Below are 13495 nucleotides of genomic sequence, written 5' to 3'. Positions count from 1 at the left end.
TGCTCCAGACCTGTCTCAGTGCCAGTGGGTTTCAGTGATCACAACTTTGTTGCATTCTCCAGGAAAACTAAATTGCCTAAGGAAGGTGCAAAAGTTGTTCTTACTAGAAATTTTAAACATTTTAATAAAAACGGCTTTCTTGCTGACCTTGAAAACACATCGTTGACTAATGTATGCACTATTGATGGTGCAGAGCTTTCTCTGAATACATTCATGAATTATTTTATGGCAATTGCAGACAAACACGCTCCAATGGTGAAATTTACAACAAAAGCAATTAATGCCCCTTGGATTAACAAATCATTAAAAGAATTAATGGTACAAAGAGATAAAGCTAAGAAGATCGCTAAACTATCTGGTTCCATTCATGACTGGAGGCACTACACTACTACAAGTTGAGAAACAATATCACTAAGGTAAATAGAGTTAGCTTATTATCAGAAGAGACTTGCTGATAGTGGTCAAGATAGTAAGAAATGATGGAATGTTCTGAATGAAATCATGGGTAGGAAAAAGTCTGTCAGTTCTTTTATTGAATCTGAAGGTGTTTATTTAACAAAGAATATTTTAATGATTATTTCATTAACAAGGTGTCTAGAATCAGAGTTAAAACGGGTTCTACAGGAGTCTCTGTTTCTGAGGAGCTCATCAGAAAACACATCATGAATGGTAAAAACTGCACCTTTGAATTCCAGCAGGTTGATGTTGTTACTGTTGAAAAAATGTTAAAGTCCTTATCGGAAAATAAATCAGCCGGCACTGACTTTTTGGATAGTAAATTGCTGAAGATCTCTGCTTCACACATTTCTTCAGCAATTTGTCATATCTTCAATAGATGCTTAATAAGTGGTACATGTCCCAAATTGTGGAAAATGGGCAAAATAATTCCCATGATCAAAGACACTAATTGTACATTTAGCGGTCCTAATAGTAGGCCTATTACCATCTTGCCTGTTCTAAGTAAACTTTTGGAAAAGATAGTTTATGAGCAGATCCAGAGTTACTTTTTGAACAATAATTTAATTTCAAATCACCAACATGCATACAGGGTCGGTTATTCTACCTGCACGGCACTGACACAAATGAATGATAATTGGCTAACAGCCATGGATAATTCAAAGCTTGTTGGCGCAGTATTAATTGATTTTAGTGCTGCTTTTGATCTGGTGGATTATGATCTGTTAATGAAGAAGCTTGACTACTATGGCTTTAAAGCATCCGCTCTTATGTGGGTTAGTAGTTACTTGATAAACAGATCACAAAAAGTATTTTTTAATGGCACTTTTTCAGACAGTAGACAGCTTGAATGTGGACTTCCACAAGGGAGTTGCCTTGGGCCACTCCTCTTCTCAATATTCACCAATGATCTCCCACTTGCTTTAAATAAGTGCAATTTGACGATGTATGCAGATGATTGCACCATGTATTATGCTTCACCTTCTTGTGATGAATTGAATAATACCCTATCATCAGAACTTAATGGCATCTTCAATTGGATAGAAACGAACAAACTCAAATTAAATATATCAAAGACGGTCTCTATAATATTTGGATCTAATTATTATATGGCAAAGAATCCAATTCTGAATTTACAAATAGATGGTCAACTGATTCAATATGTAAGGAAAGTAAAGCTACTGGGTCTCTGGCTTGATAACACTTTGTCTTGGTCTGAACATATAAATAAGATTGTTCTGAAGATGGGTAGAGCAGTTGCTATTGTCAGGAAATGTGCACCTTTTATTCCTTCATCACTGCTCTGTCAAACAGTTCATTCCCTGGTTTTGTGTCATCTGGATTATTGTTCAGTTATTTGGTCATCCGCGTCTAAACAGTTAATAAGAAAATTACAAGTGGCACAAAACAAGGCTGCCAGACTTATTCTCAACTGTCCTTCTTACTGTCCAACTGTCCTACAAATGATATGCATTGTAATTTGGGCTGGCTCTGTGTTGAGAAAAGAATTCTAATGAATTTATTGGTCAATTATTATAGTGTTGTGAAAAAACGATCTTGCTCAAAATATAATTTACACCAATGAAATTCATTCACATTCCACAAGAGCTGCCAGCAATGAGCATATAATTCTGCCATGCCCTAAAACCATTTTTTTTTAAAGAAATCAGTCTTGTATAGAGCCACAAGTTTATGGAATCTACTCCCAAGATATATTCACGAAGCCAGGGACAGGAATTGTTTCAAGAGAAAACTGAGAGCACACTTGACGATGATTTGAGTTAAATCATTTGTTGTAACGTTGTCATTTATTTTCTCGGTTTTTATCTTTTCTTGTTTTAATGTATTTTACTTTCAATTATGTATTCTTGTTTGTATACTTTTAGTATTATGCTGTGAGTGTGGACCCCAGGAAGACTAGCTGCTCGTTCAGGCGTCAGCTAATGTGGATCCACTAACAAATAAACAAAACAAAAACAAGCACATCTGTCCGAGGTCATCCAGTTTAGCATGTTTGTAGCTGCAATGACTCTTGATATTTGCCTTTTTCTTCACTGGAGGTCGTCCCCACAAACTAATATAGACACAGTGATTTGCCTTTTAGGTCAAAAAAAGAAATAATCGTTTATCCAATGCTCTTGGAGAGTGTGACATTCTGCATCTACTTTTGTTTTGTTGTCACCATGACACATTGACTGGATATCAACTGCTAGGTGTGTGTTGCATTCAGGGACTACTTTTTATATTATTTTCTTTATCGCTGAAAAAATTGAATGGCTTTTTTAAAAAAATTTTAAGTCACCTCACACATCAAATCAAATGGTTCAGTGGAGGACAGAGGTTCCCCACCCCTGTTCTGGGGACAGCTGTCTCTGTGCACTGTTTCCACTCACCAATCTCCCTGCAGCCAAACATTTCTGAAACAATTTCATATTAAAAGTAAGTTCAAGATTACACAACAGGAAAACAGGGATATCTTCACAATAATAAGAAGCGTCAGTGATGTTTATGGCTTCCTTCAGGAGGCAAGTGGTCCAACAGTAGCTCTGGCTGTATTAATATTTTAAGGACAAATAAAGAAAGTAAAATGTACCAAACCCTTGACTAAGAGTGTGGAATTCAGTGAAAACAGAGGGTAATTTTGCCATTTAGACTTACTCTCACACATACATGCAGTGTGAAGGTTGACTGAAAAGAAAATTCTGTTTTCTATATTCAAATCAAAGCATTAAAGGAAGTCAAAGGTGCAGCCACAGTGGTGAGTAGGACTCTCCCCACAATGCATAAAAATGCAATTTTCAGTAGCATGAATAAACCCATTACCATATTGGCTTTGATAAATCTTACAACTACATCTGCAGTCAAATCAAAGAGATCAGATAAAAAGCTTATACAAGTCCGTGAAGTATGACAGATTATAATGCAGCAAACAGAATTAGTGGAATTAAGCTCCTGTATGTTTCAGCAATTCCTATAATACTGATATTCTCTGCAAATACAAGCACCCGCCATGCAGCTTAATGTTATATCATGCAAAGTTGCTTTGAGTAAGTGTATGCAAGTAAGCACAACATTACAAAGTTGTAGAGTAACATCACATGCACAACCTCTTTTGATACACTTCCTTAAGGTAAGTTTAAGAGATGGCTCTGTGTGCTCATCTGATTTCATTGCTGAAAAAAATAATACCACCCCTCCAGCCATAAACTTGACACTGTTGGGATGACATCATCACTTGGAGCCATAGGGATTAGTGATCCTCACTGCTGATAGGCTCACAGGGAAAGGGGTTGGGATTTCATTAATAAAAGCATGAAACGCACCAAATGCCAAAGTAAAACAGTGAACAGTCTGAGAGTACAACAGCATTGCAACAGTGGAATCCTGACCAGAAGAAAATCAGGTAAGATGAACATTCTTTACCTTATCTTTAGAAATACAATAGATTATTCATTGATCAGTCAATGTATCATCAGCTTTGAACAAATATATCAACAGAACTTAATTTTTATTGGATTGCTCCTTGTTCATTTTTAACGTTCACTTAAATTGTGTTTTTTCATTATTGCAGTCTTAGTGGGGACATAAAAAGTGATGCTACAGCAGATTATGACGCTCCACATGTATGTTCTTATTCCCTAAAATGACAAATGCTGAATAACTCAAAAGTTGCATTAAAGCTCATATGCAAATCAGATTTCATGGCACACGTGGACCAAGCTGAAGCTTTGTGAAACTTGTTTTCTCAAATGAAAACAATGTTCTGAAAGAAAAATTCCAAAGCAAGAAGCTGAGATTTTTGCCTGTAGACTACTTTCCAAAATATCACGTTCAAGCTAAAAGTTTTGGCTGTTGTAGAAAAACACTAGTGTAGTCATGGTAACCACGAGTCACCTGGGTGACTCACTGAGCTCCACGCCTCGTCTAAAACACAGAGGGAGACGCAGTGTGAGCTGATCATCCCCCTTATGGCACACCCTTTGTGAACAGCTATTCATGCTGATATCAGCACTGAAGTAAGCCATTTACTCAGCCTGTGTCATTATTCAGTGAGTGGGTTTATGCAGGGATTGAGAAACATATGGGAAGGTTTGGGGTAACGTATACTGACGCACTCTAGGATGCATACTCTCTGTTGTCTTTATCAGCCACAACAACTTATAAGTTATTTATTGATGAGTGTCAGTATCCTCAAACCAACTTTTACAATGATGAACTAACCAAACGTCACTGTACACTGTACATTTGCAATATAAAATCTCTAAAAGAACATTCTTATTAGAATCTGACAGCTGCAAATTCACTGCAACTGTTGGCAAGTTATTGCTTTATTCATAGAAAACAACCTTTGAAAACTTGAGATGTAAGGTGTTTATGTATCGTGTATATCAGTGACCAAAAGGCTATGTTCTTTTCTATTAATATCAGTGTCTGGGAAAAACAGCTCATGATCTCTTTTGCAGGTGACAAAGCGAGTCTGTCATTCGACTGAAGACTGATCTCTCTCCATTGTATCTCTTTCTTTGATAGTCCCAGAACACTGTGAGCTCTCCTAACATGATGCCTACAGCTAAAGGCATGTCCCACATGTTACCCAGTCATGTTCTAAGAGTGGGTCAAACTATCCGCCTGGACTCAGCGCAGGAGACAGTCAGTCAACATCCCAGTCTCACGGGGCCCAGCAGTAACCATGGTGAACCCGATCTCGACATTTCACTGGATAAGCTGAACCAGCTCATCCTGGAACTGGATCCGACATTTGAACCCATTGAGGTCAACAAAAGTCCCTCGTGCATCAGCCCTCCTACAGGTACAGTGACACTGTGAAGCCCCTTTGTATTAAAGCTTTCTTTAGTTTCTACACAATTCAAACTGCTCTGCTACGGCTCTTTCTTACTTAAACACATCAACTAAGTGCAGCAAAGAGGTGTGTCACACTGTAAAACCATGCTCACTCTTATGAAACAAATAGTACACATAGCCTGCGGCTTTGGAAATTTACCCTCCCTGTTTGAGATGTTTGAGTTTTATTTTTTTTAATCATGGGGTAATTGCACCAGTTCAGCTGTTCTGGATTACTGCCCAGATAAGTACCACACCCTGCACATGTTAGGCTACAGACGCAGCAAAGCTCTGGGTAGTCACATGTGAGGGTGGTGCGGCAGCGTTTTTACTGACTGCTTTGATCAGAAAGTGTGCACAAGAGTCAACAAAGCATATAAATGCTTTTCCTGCTCATCTCTTCTTGAAAGGTGTTTGGTCGGATGTTTCTGAAACCAGCAATGCGTTGTGGGGACAAAGTTTAAAGGAAAGAGATCAACAGTGATGAGAAATCAGATGATACAAAGGTTAACTTCATCGCAGCGGACCAGTAAAAGAGAAAATTAATGTGCTGTGTCGATGTGTACTTCTTTTCCTATTTGTAACAACACTCATCACAGCGTCTACCTACAGCCACAGACAAATCTTCTATTTCTGTATGAACATTAGTCATTATTATGTAACTTTGGCTGCAGAAGCCACTGTCTGGCTCACGCATTGACCACAGGCTACAGTGTTCTCCTGAGGGAATAAACTCATTCAGTGCCAATCAACACGGTGAGGCAAGCACATCTTTAAGTGTACAAGAACAAGTTGGGACTCCTTTAGGGGATTCTTAATCATCGCAACAGCAGAGGGGCATAATTCAAAGAATTTAGTTTGGAAGGAACAAACTGAGCTGTGCAAGCAGGTACCTGCCTGAAATATGAATGTCTTTATCAGGTAAGTTTTCACAACTGAGTGTTTACATAACGAGGCCAAGCCCATTCTGCTGAAGAGAAAACCAAAGCATGTAGTCAGGGAAAACATGGAACACACTGCGTTTTCCACATCCTGCGTTATATCTCCAATCCTTTTTCAGGGTTTGTGCTAACACTTTTTTCTCAATCCTCAGACGACGGCTGCTCAGATGAAGATGTCTCCCGCTGCATGATTGTCCCTAGAGGTTGTTCTCCCTGCTCCTCGCCCACCGTGGTTCGATCCTTGTCGCCCAGTATACCCATCCCTACACAGAGCAGCCTCAGCTGCAGTCCCCATGGCACACTGGTGTTCTCCAGTTCCCCTACATCCTCCCTGCCTCCGCTGCCGTGTGGAAGTGCACCTAGACGAAATCCCTCACCAAAGCATGACATGGCCTTTTCCCAAGGATCCCTGCGCTTGTCACACTCCAACAGGAACAGTGCTGCCTCGCTCCTCTCCATGTCAACATGTTCAGACACCAGCTACATTCTTGGCAGGTAAAACTCGAAATTAAAGCAACACCTGCCATTAAATGCGTCTAAAATATGCATCTTGTACAGCAAGCAGCAGCTTATAAATATGCTGAAGACCCATAACCTCACTGTATGAAGGCTGACTTAGTAGACTGATACATGTTTTTCATTCTGCAATGGAACAAAGGTTTTACAGCAGTAAAAACAGTCCCAAACTAGAAAATGTAACCACATTTCCAAAAACGACTTGTTGCCATCTTTTCATGAGACAAATTAAACAATGGAAGAAAAGTCTGCTTTTCTGTGAAGTTAATGTTTACTGATACAAACTCAAGAATACAGGGTATTGATCTGCACATTTGCAATATATCCACTTTGTCCCTGCATAGCAACCTGTCCCTGACAAGTGAAGATGCTGACTCTCCAGAGTCCATCCTCACTCGCACGTCTGGCTGCTTCAGCGATGGGACCAGAACGAGGCCATCTGACAACAGGCACAGCCCAGACAAGCCCTCGCTCACAAGGCAAGGACATCTACAGGAGCTTTACAGTAAAGGAGCACAGAGCAGTCCTGCTTCACTCTCTGGGTCTTTGACTGATATTCCTGTACTGCTAGTCAACGGTGCACCACAGCTGGATCTGCACATGCAATCTCCCGGACCAGAAAATGACCTAATACAGACCATCCCTGTGTCCAACTCAAAGCCATTTTCTCCTCACAGTGAGTCCCACATGCCGTAGTAGTATATTGTGCTGCCAGCTATCACATTTAAAATTTGCGATCTCAACAATATATTTTTCTGGTTGTTTAGGTTTCCAAGCCCGTTTTAATGGCAGCCAGCCCTCAATGAAATTTGTCATGGACACTTCAAAGTATTGGTTCCGTCCACATATGAGCAGAGCAGAAGGTGAGAATCCCAAAGCACCACTTCAAAGATTACTCATTGAAGCATAATAGCTTTGCTGAAGTTACTTCATCTTGCAGGATCTTGTGGGGTTGGGTGGAGAGTGGGGTCTTATGGGATGTGGGATTCTTCTGCAGTACAGACAAAATAATAAACACCCATTTGCAACTGCCTCTAAGCATTTCCTGTGACGTTTAATTTGCTCTAGCGGAGGCCCTGGTAAAGGACAAGGAAGCTGGAACATTTGTAGTGAGAGACAGCACCTCCTACAGAGGCAGTTTTGGTCTGGCCATGAAGGTGGACCAAACTTCCACCAACTTCACTGCTACCGCCTACCCAGGTAAACACCATCACAATCACAGACTGACAATGTGACCATAGTGCAGTGCCGCTGTCATTGTGTGTCTATAGCAGCGTCCTGAAAGGCACAAGGGATCACTTACCCAACTCTGCTGATGTGAATGGGCACGTCTGACGTCATCCAGCTATCTGTGGCGAGGCAGGAGACAGTGCTGTTATGTTTTCCACCCACAGTATACACTGTATAAACACAAAAGAAAACCAGCTGTTTATGGCGCTGTAAGCAATCAAGGAGAAAAAAATGGATCTCACTCACAAAACAATTTTGAGGCTTACTTCATTTGCAGTTTTGTATTTGTTCAACTTTTTAAGGAATGCAGGACATTGAAAAGAAAGACATGCGAGCACTGTGTCAGGCACTGAGACCATTTCACCGAGCAGGCTGGGAGTATGTTGTCTGTTACAGTATTCCTCTGCTGGACCATGAATGTCACAATTATCCTTAATTGAAGGAAGTCACTATAATATTTTCTCTATCTGTCTACAATGTAATGTCTGAGGAACAATTTGCAGTGTAATTTAAATTTAGTCGTAATCTGAAATCTGAGATATCTGAAACAAGCTTTGAAATCACATTGTATTGAACGAAGATTACAACACACACACAACTATATAAAATGTACTTGTGATAAATAAAGAGAGAGCAGAGGTTCTTACATGTTTATTATGAACTACCTTATCCCCAGCAGATGTGGTAGACAGATCTAAAGGCATTCCTGAAGAGCAGCATTTCTGTTTCTTTAATGATGTCGGTGTTGTTGTGGCTGAAAATAATTTTGCAGCAAGAGTGAACTATTTGAACAAATTCAAGTTCAAGGATCCTAATTTATGTTGGCGGTCTAAGAGTAATATGTTGAGTTGGTTTTTAATTTTAGTGAGATTCATAGAAAATATGTGGCAGCCAAGAGCACCCTGTATCCGTCATAATGGGTAACAGGGCATCCTGTTATAGGACATTATTGTTATGTTAATAGTTAGCTTGTGGATCGGTACATTATAATTTGCTGTGTGAACATTTTGTTTTTTGTAGTTGTTTAGTATCTTGTAACACCATATGTGCTGGGCTTCATGTGATGCAAGACACTAAAGCTAAATAGGTTAAAATATTCAATCAATCAATCAAAAAAAGAAAAAAAAAAAAGGATCAGCCACAAGCTACATGAAACAACCGCCAGTGCGTCTTTATCACTGTTATTTCTCAATATCACATGTTGTACATTAACTCCACTGAGTGCATGTAAATCTTGTTTTTTCCTGACATTTTTCTGTGTCCTTCCATTGTAACAGAACAGAGCAATTCAGATCTTGTCAGACACTTCCTTATTGAATCATCAGCTAAGGGTGTACGCGTCAAAGGCTCGTCGCAGGAACCCTACTTCGGTAAGAAGTTAACTACAATAATACTTTCCTTTGAAATGCACGCTGATTATGTCTACCACACCAGAACTGGGTCAGCCACGTGGGGATGTGGATAGGCAGGATCTCTATTGTTTAGTATGAGTTCACAGGGTGTGCTCTCACACCCACAGAGCCATTATAGAGGTTTATTGTGGGTCTTCTCTTATCAGGGCCTGTGGGTGTGAAGGAAAAGACACGTGCACTGATATCTGCTTCCACAGAAATCTGCATTCTTTGCAGTAGGTGTGGCGGCTTTGACAAATCCCCACGTGGCAAAAAAAAATAAAAAATAAATAAAAAAAAGTATGTAATGACAAAATCTCCAGACTTGAACTGATACTGGAATGGACTGGATGGATTAAATACATTTTAAAGACAAAACTACCACCTACATCCTACATCTAAAAAATAACCTACAGAAAACACTGTACTGCACCAATGATGATAAAATCTCTTGCTCCTCATTTGTACTTTAAAATGATGTTTGAGTGAAATATTCAAATTTTTGTTCGACCTTTTGTGGTCCAAAAGAAGACGACGAACTTCTCGATCATACTTGGGCTTCAGCAAAGCTATGATTTTGTGTCGTCTTTGCAGGTAGCCTCTCTGCCCTGGTCTACCAGCACACCATCTCTGCTTATGCTTTACCCTGCAAATTACTGCTCCACTCCCAAGGTAAGGCGTAATTGCAAGACACAGGTTTTTCTTTTTTCTTATTTTCTTTTTTTTGTGTGTGTGTGTGTGTGTGTGTGTGTATGAAGGTAGACAAATGAAACCCTCACCTCTTACTTGCGTCTACAGATCTGGGCACAGCAGAAGAAAGGGCAAATGAAAAACCATCATCAGAGGACAAGAGCAATACAGGTGGGACAAAATATCAGTAAAGAATATGACTCATTTGTTACATTAGCATTTAACAGAAGATTATACATTGCAGTTACTAGCACCTATCCTCAAATAATACTTATAAAGTGCCACTTAACTAGCCAGGAGCAAAAGACAAGGAACAAAAAACAAAAAAATAGGTCAGGAATAATCGCTGTCAGTGGACAATGGGATGAAAAAAGGAACAAAATAATAAACACCACATATAAGCAACAAAAGTGGCCTGAAAATACATTAAATTAACATATATATGTTCTTAGCCTTTCTTCTTTTGTACCCATGATTATTTTGCAATCAATGCTAGCGGTAGCTTGTCCTAACAGCATGCTAGTTGAGGTTAAGTTAGCTGGTTAGCTAATTAGTTCACGCAGAAAACTAGCTTTACATCTTTAGGACTCCTCTGAAGCTTTTCAGAAAGCTCTAAAACAGACAAACAAACTACATTTTAGTTATAGAAAGTAAAAGTAAAAGTAATGTTACCTTGAAGCCAACATATTCAGGAAGTGGACTGAGGACAGCAGCTGTGCAGGTTTCCTTCTTCACCACCGTTTTTACTCCACCTTGCTAGCTTCTGGCAGAGTCAACAGAAGCCTCACGCGGGTTAACTGGCTGTTACCACAGCGAGTGTTTTCACTTATTTCACACACAGGTGTAATTACTGACGTTAATTAATGAAGGCTACGCTTAATTTAGGTGTGCCAGTACAAGGCTAATGTTGTTGTATATTGGCACTGCATTGAGAAAAGACAGTTTGAGTGTTTGCTGTAAGCAATAATTTTTAGCAAGTTTGGGCCAAATCATGTTCGAAATGATCTACATGAAAAATATGTCCATTTTGACTATGAGAATGGAAAGAAAGGATTTTATTCAACTTAATTAAATTTGAGTTTTGCTACCCTCCATGCTTAATTCCCTGTGTATGTGCAGTCAAGCTCTATTTCTAATCAAACTATCACAATGTTCGTCTTCTCCATAGCTTGCAATTTCATCTACCTAAATGCTGTCCCCACTGAGATGCTGACAGGCCCTTGTGCAGTGCACAGGGCGGTGTCCTCCACACTTGACAAGGCCGCAGGTTCCTTCACCCCAACCATAGTCAACTTGAAGGTGTCTCCGAAGGGTGTCACACTGACAGATGTCAACAGGAAGTAAGAAAAGACATCCTGTCAATCTGCTGCTGAGATTTCACTTACAGTGTAGAGCAAAATCACGGTGGGGCTTTTCTATTTCATTTGTAATAACCATAATCATTTCTGCACAGGCTCTTCTTCAGGCGCCATTACCCTGCTCACCTGCTTAGCTACAGCGGCGAAGATCCAGACAACCGACTGTGAGTATACTGAAGCATGTTTGATAAATCACCTTATTAGTACTCTGCCATATTTTTTAATTCACCACTTAAAAACACACAGCTATAACTAATAACATTGGTGTTTGCGTCATTTCATTTTGTTGTCCCCTTCAGCCTTAACAGAGAGCCAGCATGCACAGTACCGGGTTGCTGGCACTAGCACACCTAAATGGAGTGCACACGTCCTTAATGTTATTAATTACACCTGAAAAATTAGTCAGAATATCAGCAGTGAAAAAAATACCACACATTTTTTAAACAAAACTAACAGCCGACCACATCTTTTAATCTTAAACATTTCATTCTACAACAGGTGGTTGAAAGGTTCCAGTTTCGGTGCAAGGTAATTTTGAATATCAGAGTCATGTTTTGTATTTAACTGTAAATATATTGCTCATGTGAGCACCCATAGTAAGCCCTTCAGGCTTTCAGGCTCACCTGCAATTCATATCTTTTATACTTAAATTCAAAGAACACCTCTTCTTGTACTTGAACTAATTAATTCTAATCATATCTATCATTTCCTTGTCCCAACAGGATGTTTGGCTTTGTGGCAAAAGGTGCAGAGGCTGGCATGGAGAATGTTTGCCACATCTTTGCAGAATATGATGCCTTGCAGCCTTGCAACAAAGTCATTGAGGTTATTCAGGCAGCCATAGCCAAGACATAGACACATAAGGACTGAAACAATAATGATAGAGAAGTGGTCTTAAGGCCCTACCTACACTGTCTGTCTTACACTGTACTTTACTGAAGAAACCCGTCCAATATGGTGGTCATCGGAAGTGTCAATGCTTCAGCTGTTAGCCTAATCCAGTTACTGCTTCTGTTGGATTAACATTAAAATCTGAATTAGAAGTGCTTAGAACTACCCAGACCCCATGATGAATGTCCTGTTGGAAACACAGATGCAACTGTGGTTTGTGGCAAATATGAAGATTGACAAGACTGAACAGCTGTCAGGCTGAAAAAAACAGAAAAGGAACCAGCAGTATGTAACTGCAATTAAATAGCACGCTCCCACTGTATAAATAATACCTAACCAGTTTGTAGGAATGCTGAAGCAAATTCAACAAATACTTATGTAATGCTTAATATGTGAGGCTCCGAAAGAATAATTTTAATGTAAAAAGGTTAGAGACCAGCGTAATAGGGTACAACATGTAAAGCAGTTGATTTGTCTTTTTTCGTAACATTTCTCATTCCCATGTAAACTGAACTGTAAATCTGCACCAGCCGATGCTGTAAAATATAGCGATGAGGGATTTTGAAGGTTCTGTTAATAGACTGAAGAGAAACTGACGTACTGTCACGTCCTGTCATTTCAGAGCAGAAACTTGGCAGATACCATAGTTGTGTAGCTCAGAAAGTATTTATTATACTGCACTGTAAACAATTTCTTCTCTGTATATTCATGCATTTTTTAAAAACTGTTATGACGAAAAATAAACATATTGAATTGTATATGTGCAGGCTTACAACTGTTTATGTCTGAGAGAGAGAGAGCGAGAGCGAGAGAGTGCGAGTGCGGTCATGTGTGAAAAACAGAGAGACAGATTTATCTTTTCCTTTACCTCACCATCAAAACCTATAAACATAAAGGAGAGCGCTGTGGTTAATGGCTTTGTGTCTTCTAGTAAATCGCACTAAACATTTGACAGAACACACAACAGTCTGCACAGAATTCTTTTTTATTTTATACGGTAAATTGTTAGATAAAAGCATAATGCTTCACTTTGAGGTTTCAGAGCTCCCAAAATGAAGAGTGTGCTTCATGAAGCAAAGCAAAATCAAGCACAGAACTGCATAGATAATATCTTTAAATATTCTCAACATATTCTGAGGCACCCAAATGCAATGCACACTGGTCCTTTTCTTACTGGTAA

General features: G+C 39.4%; 1 protein-coding gene across 1 annotated transcript; it reads left to right on the top strand.

Moving 5' to 3' along the window:
• The first annotated feature begins 3799 nt into the window (after positions 1–3799).
• Positions 3800–13067, top strand: LOC121627803 (tensin-4-like). Its single transcript, XM_041966872.1, has 13 exons — positions 3800–3859; positions 4987–5266; positions 6392–6734; positions 7100–7431; positions 7523–7618; positions 7824–7955; positions 9263–9355; positions 9971–10048; positions 10175–10237; positions 11235–11406; positions 11520–11588; positions 11923–11952; positions 12147–13067. The coding sequence occupies exons 2-13, from the start codon at positions 5014–5016 to the stop codon at positions 12277–12279; spliced, it is 1794 nt and encodes a 597-aa protein (XP_041822806.1). The 5' UTR covers positions 3800–3859; positions 4987–5013; the 3' UTR covers positions 12280–13067.
• The last annotated feature ends 428 nt before the right edge of the window (positions 13068–13495 follow it).

This window comes from Chelmon rostratus, chromosome 3, assembly GCF_017976325.1.
Source record: "Chelmon rostratus isolate fCheRos1 chromosome 3, fCheRos1.pri, whole genome shotgun sequence".
Taxonomy (NCBI): domain Eukaryota; kingdom Metazoa; phylum Chordata; class Actinopteri; order Chaetodontiformes; family Chaetodontidae; genus Chelmon; species Chelmon rostratus.
This window is presented reverse-complemented; position numbering and strand designations above follow the sequence as displayed.

Coding starts and splice junctions, on each gene's coding strand:
- LOC121627803 (XM_041966872.1), top strand. CDS start 5,014: ATGATGCCTACAGCTAAAGGCATGTCCCACATGTTACCCAGTCATGTT. Junction 9,356..9,970: donor GTCGCAGGAACCCTACTTCG/GTAAGAAGTTAA, acceptor TCGTCTTTGCAG/GTAGCCTCTCTGCCCTGGTC. Junction 10,238..11,234: donor AGAGGACAAGAGCAATACAG/GTGGGACAAAAT, acceptor TCTTCTCCATAG/CTTGCAATTTCATCTACCTA.